Source organism: Choloepus didactylus, chromosome 4, assembly GCF_015220235.1.
Source record: "Choloepus didactylus isolate mChoDid1 chromosome 4, mChoDid1.pri, whole genome shotgun sequence".
NCBI lineage: Eukaryota > Metazoa > Chordata > Mammalia > Pilosa > Megalonychidae > Choloepus > Choloepus didactylus.
In genome coordinates, this window is record NC_051310.1 from 130,420,644 (window position 1) to 130,443,365 (window position 22,722).

A 22,722-nucleotide genomic window follows, 5' to 3' on the forward strand; every position below is an offset into this window, starting at 1 on the left:
AGACAGATGTAACATCTTTGTTCTTGCCTCAGAGAAGGAGATATCCTCTTAAACACTCAGACGAACACACACACACAAACATAACATGTACAGTAATAAAAATGGTATTCCCAAAGGTATCTGAAAGAGAGATAACCACTCAGTGCTAAAGAGCTGTAGTATATAAATGGCAAGGTCATTTATGTAGAGATATATGCCTCAGTAAAAACTCTTCACATCATTTGGCTATGTGGAATAATTATTATTTTAGAAAAACAGTGTAAGAGTAAACAAATAAATGAACACAATAAATTATAATAAAGATGTTCAGGCTGTCTACAACAATTTTTTTAAAGTTATGTGTTTACAATTTTACTTTTATATACATGTGGGTCACAAATGGAAAATATCCAACGACTATTTTAACACTTGCAAATTTCTCAGCAATAAGGTAATACAACCTGTTGATGTTTTAGTAAGTAAATACAAAATGCATATACTTCTTTTCAAATATTATTCCTAAGAAATACATTTGTTTTACACTACCATGTCTCAGCTCAGTTACTAGATTTGAATAAACTAACATTGAACACTACTAACAATCACTATAATTTTATATTGTTATAAAAAGATTATAGTGCTATTGAGCAACCCTAAAGAGCCTTTGGCACTTAGAAAAGTCAAACTCTTACTTTATTTAGGTCTTCATGGAGCCCATCCATTAGGAACAGAAGCAGTTCTTGTGAATCTTGCTGGCTATATCCTGCAAACTGGTCATTGATCTTCCCAATGGTGCTTTTAAAGTCTTTCGGACTGATATACCTGTACTGTCCTGTCCAGAGGGCTTTCATGATTATACCAAATTCTTCTGCCACTTCTCCTTTATGCCCCAACAAATTTGACCTTTGCAAATAAAATTAATGTTACAAAAAAAGCAATAAAGGAACCTCCTTTCTTCTAGTTGCCAGCCTTGCACTGTGTCCTTCTATTCGTTAATAGGTTGTAATTTATGACAGTGAGGTTCTGCCTTCTTGCACTGCTTCTTTCCTGTCTGTCCTTTACTAATCAGAAAAGGCTTTTCTCTGTATTTTTCTTAAGAGTAAAGATAGTTCAATCTTTCCTAATTTGATTTCTCTAGAGCTGGGTGGTTAAGTTACTGTGGTTACATAATCCTCTTAATATTATGCTGCAGGCGGGGCAAGATGGCAGACTGGTGAGCTGTATGCTTTAGTTACTCCTCCAGGAAAGTAGGTAGAAAGCCAAGAACTGCGTGGACTGGACACCACAGAGCAATCTGACTTTGGGCATACTTCATACAACACTCATGAAAACGTGGAACTGCTGAGATCAGCAAAATCTGTAAGTTTTTGCGGCCAGGGGACCCGCACCCCTCCCTGCCAGGCTCAGTCGCGGGGGAGGAGGGGCTGTCAGCTCCGGGAAGGAGAAGGGAGAACTGCAGTGGCAGCCCTTATCGGAAACTCATTCTACTGATCCAAACTCCAAACATAGGTAGACTGAGACCAGACACCAGAGAATCTGAGAGCAGCCAGCCCAGCAGAGAGAAGACAGGCATAGAAAAAAAACAACACGAAAAACTCCAAAATAAAAGCGGAGGATTTTTGGAGTTCTGGTAAACATAGAAAGGGGAAGGGCCCTGAGGCGCATATGCAAATCCCGAAGAAAAGCTGATCTCTCTGCCCTGTGGACCTTTCCTTAATGGCCCTGGTTGCTTTGTCTCTTAGCATTTCAATAACCCATTAGATCTCTGAGGAGGGCCTGTTTTGTTTGTTTTGTTTTGTTTTGTTTTCCTTTTTTCTTTTTCTAAAACAATTACTCTAAGAAGCCCAATACAGAAAGCTTCAAAGACTTACTATTTGGGCAGGTCAAGTCAAGAGCAGAACTAGGAGAGCTCTGAGACAAAACGCAATAATCCAGTGGCTGAGAAAATTCACTAAACACCACAACTTCCCAAGAAAAGGGGGGTGTCTGCTCACAGCCATCATCCTGGTGGACAGGAAACACTCCTACCCATCGCCAGCTCCATAGCCCAGAACTGCCCCAGACAACTCAGTGTGACGGAAGTGCTTCAAATAAAAGGCACACACCACAAAACTGGGCGTGGACATTAGCCTTCCCTGCAACCTCAGCTGATTGTCCCAGAGTTGGGAAGGTAGAGCAGTGTGAATTAACAAAGCCCCATTCAGCCATCATTTCAGCAGACTGGGAGCCTCCCTACACAGCCCAGCAGCCCAGAACTGCCCTGGGGAGACAGCACTCACCTGTGACATAGCACAGTCATCCCTCAACAGAGGACCCGGGGTACACAGCCTGGAAGAGGGGCCCACTTGCAAGTCTCAGGAGCCATACGCCAATACCAAGGACTTGTGGGTCAGCGGCAGAGACAAACTGTGGCAGGACTGAACTGAAGGATTAGACTATTGCAGCAGCTTTAAAACTCTAGGATCACCAGGGAGATTTGATTGTTAGAGCCACCCCCCCCTCCCTGACTGGCCAGAAACACGCCCCATATACAGGGCAGGCAACACCAACTACACACGCAAGCTTGGTACACCAATTGGACCCCACAAGACTCACTCCCCCACTCACCAAAAAGGCTAAGCAGGGGAGAACTGGCTTGTGGAGAACAGGTGGCTCGTGGACGCCACCTGCTGGTTAGTTAGAGAAAGTGTACTCCATGAAGCTGTAGATCTGATAAATTAGAGATAAGGACTTCAATTGGTCTACAAATCCTAAAAGAACCCTATCAAGTTCAGCAAATGCCACGAGGCCAAAAACAACAGAAAATTATTAAGCATATGAAAAAACCAGATGATATGGATAACCCAAGCCCAAGCACCCAAATCAAAAGACCAGAAGAGACACAGCACCTAGAGCAGCTACTCAAAGAACTAAAGATGAACAATGAGACCATAGTACGGGAGATAAAGGAAATCAAGAAGACCCTAGAAGAGCATAAAGAAGACATTGCAAGACTAAATAAAAAAATGGATGATCTTATGGAAATTAAAGAAACTGTTGACCAAATTAAAAAGATTCTGGACACTCATAGTACAAGACTAGAGGAAGTTGAACAACGAATCAGTGACCTGGAAGATGACAGAATGGAAAATGAAAGCATAAAAGAAAGAATGGGGAAAAAAATTGAAAAAATCAAAATGGACCTCAGGGATATGATAGATAATATGAAACGTCCGAATATAAGACTCATTGGTGTCCCAGAAGGGGAAGAAAAGGGTAAAGGTCTAGGAAGAGTATTCAAAGAAATTGTTGGGGAAAACTTCCCAAATCTTCTAAACAACATAAATACACAAATCATAAATGCTCAGCGAACTCCAAATAGAATAAATCCAAATAAACCCACTCCGAGACATATACTGATCACACTATCAAACACAGAAGAGAAGGAGCAAGTTCTGAAAGCAGCAAGAGAAAAGCAATTCACCACATACAAAGGAAACAGCATAAGACTAAGTAGTGACTACTCAGCAGCCACCATGGAGGCGAGAAGGCAGTGGCACGATATATTTAAAATTCTGAGTGAGAAAAATTCCCAACCTAGAATACTTTATCCAGCAAAGCTCTCCTTCAAATTTGAGGGAGAGCTTAAATTTTTCACAGACAAACAAATGCTGAGAGAATTTGCTAATAAGAGACCTGCCCTACTGGAGATACTAAAGGGAGCCCTACAGACAGAGAAACAAAGACAGGACAGAGAGACTTGGAGAAAGGTTCAGTACTAAAGAGATTCGGTATGGGTATAATAAAGGATATTAATAGACAAAGGGGAAAAATAAGACAAACATAAACCAAAGGATAAGATGGCTGATTCAAGAAATGCCTTCACGGTTATAACGTTGAATGTAAATGGATTAAACTCCCCAATTAAAAGATATAGATTCGCAGAATGGATCAAAAAAAATGAACCATCAATATGTTGCATACAAGAGACTCATCTTGGACACAGGGACACAAAGAAACTGAAAGTGAAAGGATGGAAAAAAATATTTCATGCAAGCTACAGCCAAAAGAAAGCAGGTGTAGCAATATTAATCTCAGATAAAATAGACTTCAAATGCAGGGATGTTTTGAGAGACAAAGAAGGCCACTACGTACTAATAAAAGGGGCAATTCAGCAAGAAGAAATAACAATCGTAAATGTCTATGCACCCAATCAAGGTGCCACAAAATACATGAGAGAAACACTGGCAAAACTAAAGGAAGCAATTGATGTTTCCACAATAATTGTGGGAGACTTCAACACATCACTCTCTCCTATAGATAGATCAACCAGACAGAAGACCAATAAGGGAATTGAAAACCTAAACAATCTGATAAATGAATTAGATTTAACAGACATATACAGGACATTACATCCCAAATCACCAGGATACACATACTTTTCTAGTGCTTACGGAACTTTCTCCAGAATAGATCATATGCTGGGACATAAAACAAGCCTCAATAAATTTAAAAAGACTGAAATTATTCAAAGCACATTCTCTGACCACAATGGAATACAATTAGAAGTCAATAACCATCAGAGACTTAGAAAATTCACAAATACCTGGAGGTTAAACAACACACTCCTAAACAATCAGTGGGTTAAAGAAGAAATAGCAAGAGAAATTGCTAAATATATAGAGACGAATGAAAATGAGAACACAACATACCAAAACCTATGGGATGCAGCAAAAGCAGTGCTAAGGGGGAAATTTATAGCACTAAACGCATACATTAAAAAGGAAGAAAGAGCCAAAATCAAAGAACTAATGGATCAACTGAAGAAGCTAGAAAATGAACAGCAAACCAATCCTAAACCAAGTACAAGAAAAGAAATAACAAGGATTAAAGCAGAAATAAATGACATAGAGAACAAAAAAACAATAGAGAGGATAAATATCACCAAAAGTTGGTTCTTTGAGAAGATCAACAAGATTGACAAGCCCCTAGCTAGAATGACAAAATCAAAAAGAGAGAAGACCCATATAAACAAAATAATGAATGAAAAAGGTGACATAACTGCAGATCCTGAAGAAATTAAAAAAATTATAAGAGGATACTATGAACAACTGTATGGCAACAAACTGGATAACGTAGAGGAAATGGACAATTTCCTGCAAACATATGAACAACCTAGACTGACCAGAGAAGAAATAGAAGACCTCAACCAACCCATCACAAGCAAAGAGATCCAATCAGTCATCAAAAATCTTCCCACAAATAAATGCCCAGGGCCAGATGGCTTCACAGGGGAATTCTACCAAACTTTCCAGAAAGAACTGACCCCAATCTTACTCAAACTCTTTCAAAACATTGAAGAAAATGGAACACTACCTAACTCATTTTATGAAGCTAACATCAATCTAATACCAAAACCAGGCAAAGATGTTACAAAAAAGGAAAACTACTGGCCAATCTCCCTAATGAATATAGATGCAAAAATCCTCAACAAAATACTTGCAAATCGAATCCAAAGACACATTAAAAAAATCATACACCATGAGCAAGTGGGGTTTATTCCAGGCATGCAAGGATGGTTCAACATAAGAAAATCAATCAATGTATTACAACACATTAACAAGTCAAAAGGGAAAAATCAATTGATCATCTCAATAGATGCTGAAAAAGCATTTGACAAAATCCAACATCCCTTTTTGATAAAAACACTTCAAAAGGTAGGAATTGAAGGAAACTTCCTCAACATGATAAAGAGCATATATGAAAAACCCACAGCCAGCATAGTACTCAATGGAGAGAGACTGAAAGCCTTCCCTCTAAGATCAGGAACAAGACAAGGATGCCCGCTATCACCACTGTTATTCAACATTGTGCTGGAAGTGCTAGCCAGGGCAATCCGGCAAGACTAAGAAATAAAAGGCATCCAAATTGGAAAAGAAGAAGTAAAACTGTCATTGTTTGCAGATGATATGATCTTATATCTAGAAAACCCTGAGAAATCGACGATACAGCTACTAGAGCTAATAAACAAATTTAGCAAAGTAGCGGGATACAAGGTTAATGCACATAAGTCAGTAATGTTTCTATATGCTAGAAATGAACAAACTGAAGAGACACTCAAGAAAAAGATACCATTTTCAATAGCAACTAAAAAAATCAAGTACCTAGGAATAAACTTAACCAAAGATGTAAAAGACCTATACAAAGAAAACTACATAACTCTACTAAAAGAAATAGAAGGGGACCTTAAAAGATGGAAAAATATTCCATGTTCATGGATAGGAAGACTAAATGTCATTAAGATGTCAATTCTACCCAAAGTCATCTACAGATTCAATGCAATCCCAATCAAAATTCCAACAACCTACTTTGCAGACTTGGAAAAGCTAGTTATCAAATTTATTTGGAAAGGGAAGATGCCTCGAATTGCTAAAGACACTCTAAAAAAGAAAAACGAAGTGGGAGGACTTACACTCCCTGACTTTGAAGCTTATTATAAAGCCACAGTTGCCAAAACAGCATGGTACTGGCACAAAGATAGACATATAGATCAATGGAATCGAATTGAGAATTCGGAGATAGACCCTCAGATCTATGGCCGACTGATCTTTGATAAGGCCCCCAAAGTCACTGAACTGAGTCATAATGGTCTTTTCAACAAATGGGGCTGGGAGAGTTGGATATCCATATCCAAAAGAATGAAAGAGGACCCCTACCTCACCCCCTACACAAAAATTAACTCAAAATGGACCAAAGATCTCAATATAAAAGAAAGTACCATAAAACTCCTAGAAGATAATGTAGGAAAACATCTTCAAGACCTTGTATTAGGCGGCCACTTAGTAGACTTTACACCCAAAGCACAAGCAACAAAAGAGAAAATAGATACATGGGAACTCCTCAAGCTTAGAAGTTTCTGCACCTCAAAAGAATTTCTCAAAAAGGTAAAGAGGCAGCCAACTCAATGGGAAAAAATTTTTGGAAACCATGTATCTGACAAAAGACTGATATCTTGCATATATAAAGAAATCCTACAACTCAATGACAGTAGTACAGTCGGCCCAATTATAAAATGGGCAAAAGATATGAAAAGACAGTTCTCTGAAGAGGAAATACAAATGGCCAAGAAACACATGAAAAAATGTTCAGCTTCACTAGCTATTAGAGAGATGCAAATTAAGACCACAATGAGATACCATCTAACACCGGTTAGAATGGCTGCCATTAAACAAACAGGAAACTACAAATGCTGGAGGGGATGTGGAGAAATTGGAACTCTTATTCACTGTTGGTGGGACTGTATAATGGTTCAGCCACTCTGGAAGTCAGTCTGGCAGTTCCTTAGAAAACTAGATATAGAGTTACCATTCGATCCAGCGATTGCACTTCTCGGGTTATACCCGGAAGATCGGAAAGCAGTGACACGAACAGATATCTGCATGCCAATGTTCATAGCAGCATTATTCACAATTGCCAAGAGATGGAAACAACCCAAATGTCCTTCAACAGATGAGTGGATAAATAAAATGTGGTATATACACACGATGGAATACTACACGGCAGTAAGAAGGAACGATCTCGTGAAACATATGACAACATGGATGAACCTTGAAGATATAATGCTGAGCGAAATAAGCCAGGCACAAAAAGAGAAATATTATATGCTACCACTAATGTGAACTTTGAAAAATGTAAAACAAATGGTTTATAATGTAGAATGTAGGGGAACTAGCAATAGAGAGCAATTAAGGAAGGGGGAAAATAATCCAAGAAGAACAGATAAGCTATTTAACGTTCTGGGGATGCCCAGGAATGACTATGGTCTGTTAATTTCTGATGGATATAGTAGGAGCAAGTTCACAGAAATGTTGCTATATTATGTAACTTTCTTGGGGTAAAGTAGGAACATGTTGGAAGTTAAGCAGTTATCTTAGGTTAGTTGTCTTTTTCTTACTCCCTTGTTATGGTCTCTTTGAAATGTTCTTTTATTGTATGTTTGTTTTCTTTTTAACTTTTTTTTCATACAGTTGATTTAAAAAAGAAGGGAAAGTTAAAAAAAAAAAAAAAAAGAAAAACAAGGAAAAAAAAAGATGTAGTGCTCCCTTGAGGAGCCTGTGGAGAATGCAGGGGTATTTGCCTACCCCACCTCCATGGTTGCTAACATGACCACAGACATAGGGGACTGGTGGTTTGATGGGTTGAGCCCTCTACCACGGGTTTTACCCTTGGGAAGACGGTTGCTGCAAAGGAGAGGCTAGGCCTCCCTATGGTTGTGCCTAAGAGCCTCCTCCCGAATGCCTCTTTGTTGCTCAGATGTGGCCCTGTCTCTCTAGCTAAGCCAACTTGAAAGGTGAAATCACTGCCCTCCCCCCTACGTGGGATCAGACACCCAGGGGAGTGAATCTCCCTGGCAACGTGGAATATGACTCCCGGGGAGGGATGTAGACCTGGCATCGTGGGACGGAGAACATCTTCTTGACCAAAAGGGGGATGTGAAAGGAAATGAAATAAGCTTCAGTGGCAGAGAGAATCCAAAAGGAGCCGAGTGGTCACTCTGGTGGGCACTCTTACGCACACTTTAGACAACCCTTTTTAGGTTCTGAAGAATTGGGGTAGCTGGTGGTGGATCCCTGAAACTATCAAACTACAACCCAGAACCCATGAATCTCGAAGACAGTTGTATAAAAATGTAGCTTATGAGGGGTGACAAGGGGATTGGGAAAGCCATAAGGACCACACTCCACTTTGTCTAGTTTATGGATGGATGAGTAGAAAAATAGGGGAAGGAAACAAACAGACAAAGGTACCCAGTGTTCTTTTTTACTTCAATTGCTCTTTTTCACTCTAATTATTATTCTTGTTATTCTTGTGTGTGTGCTAATGAAGGTGTCAGGGATTGATTTGGGTGATGAATGTACAACTATGTAATGGTACTGTGAACAATCGAAAGTACGATTTGTTTTGTATGACTGCGTGGTATATGAATATATCTCAAGAAAATGAAGATTAAAAAAAAAAAAAAAAAAGACATAATGCTGAGCAAAATAAGCCAGGCACAAAAAGAGAGATATTGTATGTTACCACTAATGTGAATTCTGTGAAAAATGTACAATGTTTTATACTGTAGAATGTGGGGGACCTAGAGATACCAATTAGTGGAGGGGGAATGATAATCTAAGAACAGATAAACTATGGATGGTAATCTCAATGTTATGGGAATGCTCAGGAATGATTATGGTTTGTAAACTTTCTTGGATATAGTAAGATCATGTTGGAAGCAATAGAGTTATTTTAGGTTTTTTTTTTCTCTTATTCCTTTGTTTTCTTAGGGGTTGTTAATTTTCTTGGGGTATGGTAGGAACATGTTGGAAGCAATGTAGTTATTTTAGATTATTTGTTTTTCTTACTCCTCTGTTTGGACATGGTTTATTAATTTTCTTGGGGTATGGTAGGAACATATTGGAAGCAAAGTAGTTATTTTAGGTTATTTGTTTTCCTTAATCCATTGCTTTGTTTGAAATGTTGTGGGGTTTTTTTGGTTGTTGTTTGCCTGTTTGTTTTTAATTTTTTGATAAACAAAGTTAAAAAATTGAAAAAAGATCAGTAGAAAAATGGGAGTAAAAACTAAATGACAAATAAGGTGGGATGGGGGGATGGTTTGGGTATTCTCTTTTCACTTTTATTTTTTATTCTTATTCTGATTCTTTCTGATGTAAGGAAAATGTTCAGAAAGAGATTGTGGTGATGAACGCATAACTATATGATCATACTGTGAACAGTTGATTGTATACCATGGATGACTGTATGGTTTGTGAATATATTTCAATAAAACTGAATTAAAAAAAAAAATTATGCTGCAAATAGCATGACGTTTCTTTACCTGTTAATATCTTCCTGGTAACAGTTTCGATTGAAATAATCAGCCAAATGTGGAGCATTGCATAGGCATTGCAATACTGAGTTCATGTAACAAGTATTTCCTAAATTACGAAGTCCAGTGAGAGCTGGTCCAGATCCTCCAAAAACAGGATTGAGGTTCCGAATCTGAGAAGCAGAAAGTCTTGAGATTTCAGCTTTAGGGTAGCACATTGGCCTGAGGAGGAAAAAATGTACATGATGTTTTAAAATTAAGAGCATCTAAAATTAAGGTTCAGACTACAAATGGCAGCCAACTCTAGCACCTGTCCAGTTAATAAGTTAACTCATAAGGTACTGAGTCTTATAGGGCACTGTCTAGTGAGTATCTAGATAACACTGATTGCATTCCGAGCCTCCAAAGGAACAAATACTTTTAATCTCTTATGTGGGTCCATGGCTTCTCAAAATCCCCTAACTGATCTCAGCAAGTTTAGCACTACCAAATGTCGGAACTCAACCAAAATGCAAAACAAGATATAAAAAATATGATTACTGTGGAATAGATATCAAAGGAGGCAGGGGCTATTTGGGTACTATTACCCAGATATTTAATTTAAATTAAGCTAAATTTAAGCTAAAAATTTTAAATTAAGTTCTTCTGTTATACCAGCCACATTTCAAACTATCCATATACCATGTAGACAGCATGGATTCAGAACATTTCCATCAGCACAGAAAGATTTATTGGACAGCAATGGACTAGAGAATGCCTCCTACACTTATGGTATTTAGTGTACTTGATTTATATGTGAAACTTCTAGAACTGCTATGTCATTAAGGAAAATCCTAATTGATAGATCTTTTTTCTTTTATTATTGATCCCTAGCTTTTCTCCACCACTATAAAGGAATAATGAGAATACACTAAACTATATTTCAATCAGCTTTTCTTTACACATGAATAGGTTCATGCACTCATGCACTTTTTCTGTCCTATATATAAAAATATATGAACTGCAAATGAGATACTCTTTAAAACCCTGCCAAAATGGCAAAGTTTAATAAGAATGATGACTGAAGGAATTAAATCTCACCAGTTTTTATAATTAGTCCTAAAATCTGTAACTAGATTTACAAAATTTTTAAAAAGCTCCTCAAAATAATTCTACACCTGGCAGGGTAGGTTCTTGGGAGGAAAAAATAGCAGGTACTTTCTTGGGATATGTTACCAAAAGTGCTTTAAAAAGCTTAATTGGAATTCCTTAGCAATTAAGAGAGGGTGTATTATAAATGGAAAAACAAACCTATTTATTTATGCTTCTATCTATCTCCTTCTCCCACTCCTAAGTAAATATTAGAATGGTAGGCAGACTTGAAAATGATCATAATTCTTATAAGTCATAAGCCAGTAGCATTAGAGGATTTAAAAGGGATGGGGAATGAAGCTGGAATACAACTAAATGAAATACTGCTTGGAGCAATGTAAATAAACCTATTGATCATTACTTGCAAACAGAATAGCAGAAATGCAATGAAACAAAAAGGAACAGAACAAGGATTAGGGGCTGATACACAATGCTTGTTATTTTAATACTATATGGTACCTTTGCTCTCCCATTATGGGCTGGGGGAAAAAAGCTGGGAATATGAGTAATGCAACAAGGCAAATGTAATAATTCTATAAAGTATGATCTTCAACGGGAGATTTGGGGACTACAGGAAGTCTATTGAAACCTTCTAGGTAGTCTATGGTTGCTGCCTCAAAATATAACAATATATGTATACACTTTTTTAGGTACATTAATACTTACAATAATCCTCTCACGTATTTAAGAGATACCCTTGAGAGAAAAAGGACATTTTCTCTATTTTTTCTCATGTGGTATAACAATGGCTGGTATAGCCATCCACAGAAATTTCTGACTCCCTGACATTAATATGCTAACATAATTTGAGTTGAAGTTAAAAATATAGGTTATTCTAGTTCAAGGAGTTAGGATAAACTTACTTGTTTTCCCGATTAACTGTTGGAGTTACTGTTGGCTTCCTCTTCTCTTCCTCTTGAACAGCCTGGGTTATGTCTGGGGAGGAGTAGGAGCGCTTCAGTTTGGAAGGTTCCCTATCCCGCTCAGCAGGAATCTGTGGCTTAGCTTTATGAGTTGGAGGAGTTGAAGGAGGTGCAGATGAAGGAGCCATTTCCGGTGGATACACATGAACAGTGTTGGTGGGTGAATGATAATAACGAAAGGTTCCAGTGACTGAGTCAAGAAACTTGGATGGAAAGGGGGGGTTGGGGTGGAGGGGACAGGTCACAAAACAAAATGACCATTAGATAAAGAGAAAATCACTCAAAATTTTTCCACAGCTGAATTTACTTTTGGATAAGAGTAATTTGAATATAACGGCAGTAATCACTTCTCTAATTAAACTTCCAAAGAAACTTAGGTTTAGAGAATGCATTATTTCTGAATGACAAATGCCAAAAAGGCTCAAATATTCTAGCCATCATCCCAGGTTAGGTATTGTAAAATCTAACCCTAATTAGGCAATCTTTCTCTAATTAGGGCAAGGAGCTATGCCCCCTATAATGAAGACTGCATTAAGGTGACTTTTACCTTGACCCAGCCTGAAGGCAGTCCTGGTATAATTCTCCCCATTTCTTCACTTCGTGCTCTTGTCAAAGGCTCTCGTTGAGCCTAGTTCAAAAAATAAATAAAAATCCAATTTTTCAATTAAATTTTGCCATACACTAACATAAGGTACTTGTACCAAAAGAGTCAAAAGACTTTGTCTTGGCTGCCTTTAATATATTTTTTTTTTTACAACAGGTTTAAAGATGAAGATCTGTATCTGTTTTTCTCAAAGTTCAAATAATGCTACACCAAAGAGAACAGGAGTGTGTGTGCGAAACCTATAATGATGGTAGGAGGTGGGGATGGAAGTATATGGTCTTAGGTGGGAGATGATGGGGAAGAGGACAACTGGATTGAAGATTAAACAGGAAAGGCTACGAAATACATATCACAGCCTATTCTAAATTTTCTACCTAAAGTTATCCTGCCCTCCTATCAAATCTACATTTATGCATTCCACAAAATATTTATGAAATGTTGTATAATACAGACTAATATATTGAGGCACCATCATCAACAATAACAATAAAAGACAATCCCACCCTCTTTGGTGAAAAATTGTTATTAATATCAGAAACAAAAAAGACTGATAATAAATGACCCAATTTCTATCTTTATATTTTTTGTGTCTTAAAATATATATATTCTGTTGAATACAAATTTGTGCTGGGAAAAAATTATGTCAAAGGCCAATGGGACATCTGGATACCCATATGCAAAAATATGAATTTGGACCCTTATTCACACCATACACAAAATTAACTCAAATGACTTATAGACCTAATTATAAGAGCTAAAACTGTAAAACTTATAGAAGAAAGCATAGGAAAAAATCACCATGGCTTCATGATTTTGAGTTAGGCAGAGAGCTCACTAGATACAAAACTGAAAGCAGGATCCATTTACGAAAAAAATTGATACAATGGATTTCAACAAAAACTTCTGTCCTTCAAAAGAAACCAGTAAGAAAATGAAAAAGACAAGCCAGGAAGGGCGAAGATTTTGCGAAGATCCCCTTCCTAGAGTAGATCTCAAGATGGAGGATGCAATATGGTAAAGATAACCACATAGTTATAATCCATGTTTTTTTCCCAGTTTGTCACCACACTCCCCAATGAACTACTTACTTTATTTCTTTCAGTATCCTCAGTATTCTCTCTAGAAGTTCCTGTCTTTAGAATTCCGCTTTCTGGAAGTCCTTTAATTTTGACAGGCTGTAAAATTGTACAAGTTCATAAAAGTAAAAAAAGATATTGTTTCCCCCAATATAGATCTATAGCTAGCTAATGCAAATAAATCCCATTAGACTTAAAATGCAAAAGGCCCCTGAAAATTTTATTCCATTTTATTGTCTAATTCAACATAGACATGCATGGTTGTTCCGTAAACAACCATTTTTCTTCTCTAATAAAGAAAAAAAATTCAAAATAGATACTTTTAATTGAAGGTGGTAGAGTCTATTTGGAATTTACTAACATGCTAAGGATAAAGAATGAAGAAAACTTTGATGAACCAGTACAAGGGCAGGAGAGGGGGCAGAAGATTCTAGTCATTAGGGTATACTCACCACGGTCTCATCTGACCATTATCCTTTGATTTAAGTCCCATATGATTTTGGTTAACTTGAAAGGGGTCATGCTCCAAATAATTAAAGTATTAAAGAGAATGAAGAGATTATAGAATTTTATATAGAGCAATATTCAAAAGTGCAAATTCCATTTGATATCTTCTTGGAACATATCATAGGTTCTTTAAAAAATAAACTGTAATATATTTTAAAAATAATAAACCTTTTAAAAATTAGAATTTTAATAAATTACATATTTCACCTATTTTAAAAAGTAGAATACAATCAAAACTTTTTTTCAATCTATTATAACATCAATTAACCTCAAGGCTATTTAGATTTGTAGGGATAATTGGCACTTACACCAAATGGCCCAAGAAATATGAGTGCTTAATTAGAATGGCAAGATGGAAAGGAAGGGGTTTTGGAATCTCACTGCCTATATTGTGATCTTAGGCAAATGACTGCTCAGTTTCAGTTGCATTTGTAAAATGAAGACCTCATGAGATTACTACTAAGAATAAATAAGACAATGGAGGGGAAACAGTTGGCATATATTAATTAATCAATGAATAATATTTCAATTGTATCTTAAATAAGAGCTCACAGGATCTGAATCTCTAGGGAATAAAGCTAGATGAATTTTAGCACATGGGTTTCATGCCCCAATTTTGAGTGTTTAGAACATTTTTTGCATGGGAGCTACATTTTTGATAGTTGAGTTTGCTAGGTAAGTGTTCCTTGGGTACAGCATTACTGAATGATTAATTCTGTGGTAGTATGTCTGAACTGCTGCTTGAGAAATTTACAACTATTTCTGCTATTACAAAAACTTATTTAGAAATTTACCTTGTACAGTCAGTTTATTCAAATACCAAAATTACATAGAATTTAGAATAGGAAGTGAGATCTGGTAGGTTTGTACAGGTTAGTGTAAAACCCCGATACACCCCAAAATAATTTCGGCAGGGAAAAAAAAAGTATTTGCAGGGCCCCCCAAGGAACTGGGGAAAAATATGGAAATATTAAAACTTCACCACCTGGGGAATTACTGATAGTCTCACAAGCACTGAGGACTACCAACTTAATAGGCTGAGCCCTCGATCTTGGGTCCTGCCCTTATGAAGCCTGGTACTGCAAAGGAGAAGCTAAGCCTACTTAATATTGTGCCTAAGAGTCTCCCCCAGAGCACCTCCTTGTTGCTCAGATGTGGCCTCTCTCTCTAGGCCCACTCGGCAGGTGAACTCAAGGCCCTTCCCCCCATGTGGAACCTGATTCCCAGGGGTGTAAATCTCCCTGGCAATGCAGGATATGACTCCCAGGGAAGAATCTGGATTAGACATCGTGGGATTGAGAAAGTCTTCTTGACCAAAATGGGGAAGCAAAATGAAACAAAATGAAAGTTTCAGTGGCTGAGCTATCTCAAATGGAGTCAAGGGGTCATTCTGGAGGGTTTCCTTATGTGCTATATAGATATACCTTTGTAGTTTTAGCGTATTGGAATAGCCAGAAGGAAAGACCTGAAACTGTCGAACTGTAGCCCAGTAGCCTTGATTCTTGAAGAAGACTGTATAACTATGTCGCTTACGTGGTGTGACTGTATGATTATGAAAACCTTGTCGCTCACACTCCCTTTATCCAGCGTATGGACAGATGAGTAAAAAATTGGGGACAAAAATTAATTTTAAAATAGGGTGGGACAGGGAAGAGGGGATGTTTTAGGTGCTCTTTTTTTACTTTTATTTTAATTTTTCTGGAGTAGTGAAAATGTTCAAAAATTGATTGTGGAGATGAAGCACAACTATACGATGAAACTGTGAATAAATGATTGTAAACTTTGGATCACTGTATGATACGTGAATATATTACAATAAAACTGAATTTAAAAAATAAAAAAAATTAAAACAAAAAACTCATTTAGAGTTCAAAAGGAAAAGACACCATTAGCTACAAAAAGGAGGGGGAAAAAAAGTGAAAAGTATGCTATTATTAGATTAAAAAGGAACAATACGAAAATGTCCCTAAAAATTATGGGAATCAAATTTAGGTGTGTAACCAAGGGCAGAAAAAAGCAACATTAACTGGGTTATTGCCAATATTATCTAAGCAAGTGAAAGAAGACAAAATGACAAAGACCTGACAAAAACTCAGTACAGTCAAAGATAAATGTTGGGGTATTAAGATGCTATTAATTTTGAACATATTCTAAGCACATACAAATTCTATCATATAATATTTAGCACCTAACTCCTCCAAACCGAGAGGAAGATTATGCTTCACTTTAGGTCTTTTGATGATCATACATCAAACATAAAAATGAAGACTGTAACTATTTATCTCATTTATTAAAAATGTGCTGTATCCCATAGGCACAAAAAGCAATTATATTTCCAGTCATTTCGTAAATTTGTCACTGGCCTCAAAGGAGAGAAGGTGAACAAATGTGGACAGATCAGTACAAATCCATCACCCCCTAGAAAACTGCCCAGTTTAAGAAATGGCACTAGTGTTAACATATTTTTATATACATTTTATTTCACTTAGTTGGCAATTTGTACTGTTTGTTTTAGCTTACCTTGCCTGAACTTGAATCTCCTGTCACAGGTGCGTGGGGCACAACTCCTACTGACCTCCTCTGCATTTCTGGCGTTGGACACCGTTTCCCCCTATCTTCCAAAGATTTCTTGGCATCAGTAGTTTCACGTTCAATTTTACTCTGTCTTTTTATGCCTGTTGTTTCTTTGCCTCTCTTTACTGAAGATTCTTTATCTTCTTTCTTAGCCTGTTCACTTTCTCTCTTCTCCATTTCTTCTTCTGCTTCTTTTTTCTTCTCTGAGATTTCATTTTCTTCTGCTTCTTGTTTCTTTGTGGCTTTTTGTTCTTGCTCTTCTCTCCTCACTTTCTCTTTATGTTCCTCTAGTTGCCTTTCCCGAAGTTCTTTTTCTTGTTTGTTTTTCTCCTTTAGGTGAGTGGTTTCTCCATGAATCTGAGCCTTCTCTTCATCTGTTAACATGGCAGTTGGGGGGGCAAATACTGGCTTTGTGGAACGATCAGGAACAACTTTTCCATCCTGAGGAGACTGTCGCTCATGGTCTGTATTTTCAGATTTTATTCTATGATCTTCAGGCAGTTTGAGTGCTGGTTTTTTAGTACGATCAATCTAGAGAAACAAAAATAGAGCACACACATACTTTTGTCAAATTAAAGCATTGTAACCTCAGTTCTTAAAATCATGATGTGATAAAATAACCATCACTTCATGGAGATAACATCTAGCAGAAAATCTGTTTTTAAATTACTTGATGTCAAGATTTCTCATTAAAGAAGAACGTGAATGGAAGCTATTCAAACACTACTGACACTGACTTCCTTTTGATTCAACACCTTCAAATTATCATGATATGTTTTGTATATGGAAGCATTAAGAATGTTTCCATTCTAAATTTTAAAACACAGACCTGGGCATCCCTAGACGTAAATTTCATTTCCACATATCCAACTGCCTACTCAACATTGCCATGTGAGTGTCACACATGTACCTCAATGATGGAGTAAAGTTAATACTACAATTCTAAAAATGTTCCTTCCTGAATTGTAATAAATGTACTACCCTAACGCAAAGAGTTAATAATAAGGCAATTTATGGGAACTCTGTAATTTATGTATAATGTTTCTGTAAACCTACAACTCTCTAAATAAATAAATAAATAAATAAAATGGCCAAAAATGAATTCATTTTTTCCCACAAACATCGTCACCCCTTACAATTATTCCTTATCTCACAGACATAAACACTATCTACATAGTGGTTCAAACCAAAAACCTGACAGTCTCCCATAACATGTTCTCCCCCACCCTTCCACAACCTCATGACATTCCTCCTATATCTGTCCCTCCACATCTGGTGTAACCAGCCAAGTTCATACCAACATCCTCCCTCACCAAGACTATAGCCTCCCTTCTAACTGATTACCCCATATCTTCTTTTGCTCACCTTCTAATCTATTTCTCCATATTGTCGTCAGAGTAATAATTTTAAAACACAAATCTGACCATGTTCCTCCCCTGCTTTAATTCCTATATTATGTTCTGACTTCCAGGAAGATGGTGGAATAGGGAGCTGCAGGGCCCACTCTTCTTCCAAAACAGCTAATGGAACAGGCAGAAACTGTCCCAAAAAAACCTGTTCTGGGGCTCTAGAGACCAGAGGAGTACTGCACAGCATCCAGAGAAGAGGGACTAAGAGACACAGAAACTGCAGTGAAAAACTGGGAGTAACTCCCACGGCCGAGACGCCTGGTGCCCATCCCCCACCCTCAAGGTAAGCAGCTTCTGGTAGACCTGGTCCCTGCCTGGCAGCTGTTAGTACTAAAATAACTGCAGACGCCCTCCTCCCCAAGAACAGAGGGGGATGCAGCCCAGTACTGATCCAAACATTGGCTAGAGCATTTATAGACTACTGGGTTTGGCTGCTTTTAGCCAGTCCTGGACAAGCACCACCTGCACCACTGTTTTGACCTGCCTCAGAGGTGGAACCACCAAGGCTACAGATACCCTGCCTTCTTAGGGCTGTGGGGAATAGGTTGCTGAAGAGCACCATCTGCTGGGCAGGACAGGAAAGCGCACCATTGGGGAACTGTCAAAAAGGCTACTTGGTGAAATGCTCCATCTGCTGGGAAGCCTGGAAGTGCACCCTTGGGGAGCTAAAATAAAGCCTTTTGGCATCTTTCCTGACCTTCTCCCCAGAGTCCTGTGGAACTGCTCTGTGCCCTTTTTGTGGGCCCCTGGCCCTGTTTTGGCCGTGAAATACTGGCAATCCAAGGGTCAAAGAAGAGCCTTAACATAAACCCAATCAACAACAAAATCCTAAAAGAGAGAAAAACTGACCTTCAGAAATCTCAACATGATAATGAGATGCCCAGATATCAGCAAAACATTACAGGCCATACTAAGAAACAGGAAGACATGGCCCAGTCAGAGGAACAAGTTAAAAAGTCAGAGGAGACAAAGAATTTGGAACAATGAATCAAAGATGTTCAAACAAATCGCTTAAATCAATTCAAGGAGATGAAGGAAAGTATGGCTAAAGTGGTAAAGAAGACACTGGGTGTCTTCTCTATGGTTCAACACAAAAAATCAATTCATGTAATACAGCACATTAACAAATTGAAGGGTAAAAACCACAAAATCATCTCAATTGATGCAGAAAAGACATTTGGAAAAAGCAATTAGGCAAGAGAAAGTAAGTCATTCAAATTGGAAAGGAAGAAGTAGAACTTTCACTATTTGCAGATGATATGATCCTGTATTTGCAAAGTCCCAAAAAATCTACAACAAAGCTATTAGAGCTAATAAATGAGTTCAGCAAGGTGGCGGATGCAAAAATCAGTGTTTTTATACATGAGTAGTATTTCTAAACACTAGTAGTGTTTCTATATACTAGTAATGAGCAATCTAGGAGGAAATCAAGAAAAAAAATTCCATTTACAATAGCATCTACAAGAATCAAATACCTAGGAATAAACTTAACCAAGGATGTAAAGGACCTGTATTCAGAAAACTACAATACACTGCTTAAAGAAATCAAAGAAGATCTAAATTAGTGGGAGGATATTCTGTGTTCAGGGACTGGAAGACTAAATATCACTAAGATGTCAATTCTACCCAAATTGATTTACAGAATCCACACAATCCCAATGAAAATTCTAACGGCTTACTTTGAAGAAATGGAGAATCCAATTAATTTATCTGGAAGGGGAAGGGGCCCTGAATAGACAAAAATATCTTGAAAAAGTAAAACAAAGTTGGTGGACTCATACTTCCTGACTTAAAGCGTATTACAAAGCTACAGTGATAAAATCAGCTCAGTAAAAAGAAGGGGGAGGGGGAGTGGAAAGAAGGAAGGGAGGAAGGGAGGGAGGGAGGGAGCAATAAGAATTGCCCCCTTTTTTTTTCTGGAGCAATAAGAATGTTCTCAAATTGATTGTGGTGGTGAATGCACAACTTTCTGATTATACCAAGAGCCACTGATTTTACACTTTGGTGTGGTGGGTGAATAAAAAATGTTTAAAAAAAATTTAACAACAACAATAGCACGGTACTGGCATAAAGAGAGATATACTGATCAATGGAACCAAATTGAGAGTTCAGAAATAGACGGGCACCTTTATGGTCAATTGATTTTTCACACGGCTGCTAAGTATACTCAACTGGGACAGAACAGTCTCTTCAACAAATGGTGCTGGGAGAACTGGATATCCATATCCAAAAGAAGGAAAGAGTACCCCTACCTGACAGCTTATACAAAACTTAACTCAAAATGGATCAAAGACCGAAATAAAAGAGCCAGGACCATAAAATTCATAGAAGAAAATGTGGGGAAGCATCTTCTAAATGATCTTGTCATAGGCAGTGGTTTCTTAGACCTGTAACCCAAAGCACAATCAATGAAAGAAAAAAATAGAGAAATGGGACTTCCTCAAAAGTGAAGACTTTCGTGGGTGAAAAGACTCTGTCAAAAAGGTGAAAAGGCAGCCTACTTAATGGGAGAAAATATTTGGAAGCCACATATCCGATAAGGGTTTAATAACCAGAATATATAAAGAAATCCTACAACTCAACAATGAAAAGACACACAACCCAATTAAAAACTGGGCAAAATAACTTAATAGACACTTTTCCAAAGAGGAAATACAAATGGCTAAAAAGCATACTAAAATATGCTCAACATCGCTAGCTATTAGGAAAATGCAAACCAAAACCACAATGAGATATCATTTCACACCCCTAGAACCACCACTATAAAACAAACAGGAAAATACAGGTGTTGGAGAGGATGCAGAAAAACAGGAACATGTATTCACTACTGGTGGGAATGTAAAATGGTACAGTCACTGTTGAAGACAGTTTGGCGGTTCCTCAGGAAGCTAAGTATAGAACTGCCATATGATCTGGCAATACCACTACTAGGTATATACTCAGAAGAACTGCAAGCTGGGACTTGAACAGACATTCGCACACTGATGTTGATAGCGGCATTATTCGCAATTGCCAGAAGATGGAAACAACCCAAGGGTCCATTTGGTTTAAGAAGAAATGAAGTCCTGATGCGTGTGACAATATGGATGAACCCGAGGACATAATGTGTGAAATAAGCCAGACACAAAAGGACAAATAATGTATGATCTAACTAATATGAATTAAATATAATGAGCAAGCTCATGGAGTTAATATCTAGAATATAGATTATCAGAAGACAGAATGAGGGCAGATAATGGGAAGCTGACGCTAAATACATTTTTAATAAAGCTGACTGTAAATGTTTGGAAATGGATAGAGGTGATGGTAGCACATTACTGTGAGTTTAATTAACAACGCTGAATCCTGTGATTGTGGTTGAAAGGGGGAGTTTAGGGTCATGTATTTCACTAGAAGGAAGGCTACAGGATGCAACATGGGACTGTGCAACATGGTGAACGCTGTTGTGGATGACAAAGGTAGTTAATAGCAGAAATGTAAGAATGTTCTTTCATGAACTAGAATAATGTATGTTGCTATTGGTGTTAATAATTGGGTAGTATATAGTGAAAAAACACACCTAATGCAAAATCCTATATTAAATGGCTAATACCCACTATACTCAGATTACATCTAAAATCCTTATCACGGCCTGGAAGACCATGCATGTCGTCTCACCTCTGCTACCTCTTCGGTCTCATCTCATATTACTCTAATACTTACTTGCCTTTTAAAGAAAATTCTTCAAAGATGCCATTCTCCGTTTCTCTTCAAAAAAAACTTCCTTGACCCAGCCAAGACCCCTAATATATGCTCTCCTAATATGCTATTCGGTTTCCCTTGTAGTACTTACTGACATTCTGATTAAATAATTATAATTATTTGTTTAAAATATGTCTTCCCTCCTAGAATATTAAGCTCCAGGAAGGCAGAGACTGTGCTTCACACATGGTCAATAAAGATGCTGCTGAGGGAACAAATAAAGTATTCCATGATAACTTTCATAAGATATGAGATACTAATTGGTATCCTTCAAATTAAGTAATAATTAAACTAACTAAATTCTTGAGATGTGAGTTCACTGTTTTTTTGCCTCAATTTAACTCTGTACCATTGTTAGAAAAGACACCAACATCTTTTGAGAATATAGTTTACTGAAACAAGAATGAGAACTAATGAAAACAACTAGAACACAATGAAGAAAGAAGGAAGAAGTTAGTAAAGAAGAAATTAGCTAGAATTTCTCCCCGTTTTGTGCTCCAGTGACAAAACATTAATGATATTCCATTTCATGCTACGACTGGTTTTGTACAGGTCTTTTCTAAATACCATAGAGAATCTATCTTACTCATATCTGTAACACTTCATGATGTCTTTCATATAGAAGATCCACAAAATATGTCTGACAAATTGCATCTATCTCAGAAAGTCATGTTGGGACACAGAAGGTTTAGGGCTCAAATATTTTGTTAAATTGAAAGTAAGTGCAATAACTTAATTTCTTTTTAGAAGTTCTTAAATTTATATTTTAAGAAAAGCTGTTTAATCCAATTCTGTGTAGTCTTAAGATTTTAATCGGCAATATTAAGAGATCTTTTAAAAATGAAGAAATGAACCACCTCATTTTTTTTTAAATTTTATTTTGAAATAAATTCAAACTTACAGGAACAGTTGCAAAAACAATACACAG

At 37.3% G+C, this 22,722-nt stretch overlaps 1 protein-coding gene across 3 annotated transcripts in view; it reads right to left on the reverse strand.

The window, feature by feature from the left end:
- USP8 (ubiquitin specific peptidase 8) overlaps window positions 1-22,722 on the reverse strand; it is a 118,308-nt gene that overhangs the window by 4,048 nt on the left and 91,538 nt on the right. For all 3 annotated transcript variants that reach the window (XM_037833996.1, XM_037833997.1, XM_037833998.1), the window contains exons 11-16: window positions 16,591-17,175; window positions 13,576-13,662; window positions 12,431-12,511; window positions 11,824-12,086; window positions 9,839-10,051; window positions 672-882 (exon numbers count right to left, since the gene is read on the reverse strand). In XM_037833996.1, coding sequence (XP_037689924.1) covers window positions 672-882; window positions 9,839-10,051; window positions 11,824-12,086; window positions 12,431-12,511; window positions 13,576-13,662; window positions 16,591-17,175 — 1,440 coding nt within the window. The remainder of the gene's footprint in view (window positions 1-671; window positions 883-9,838; window positions 10,052-11,823; window positions 12,087-12,430; window positions 12,512-13,575; window positions 13,663-16,590; window positions 17,176-22,722) is intronic.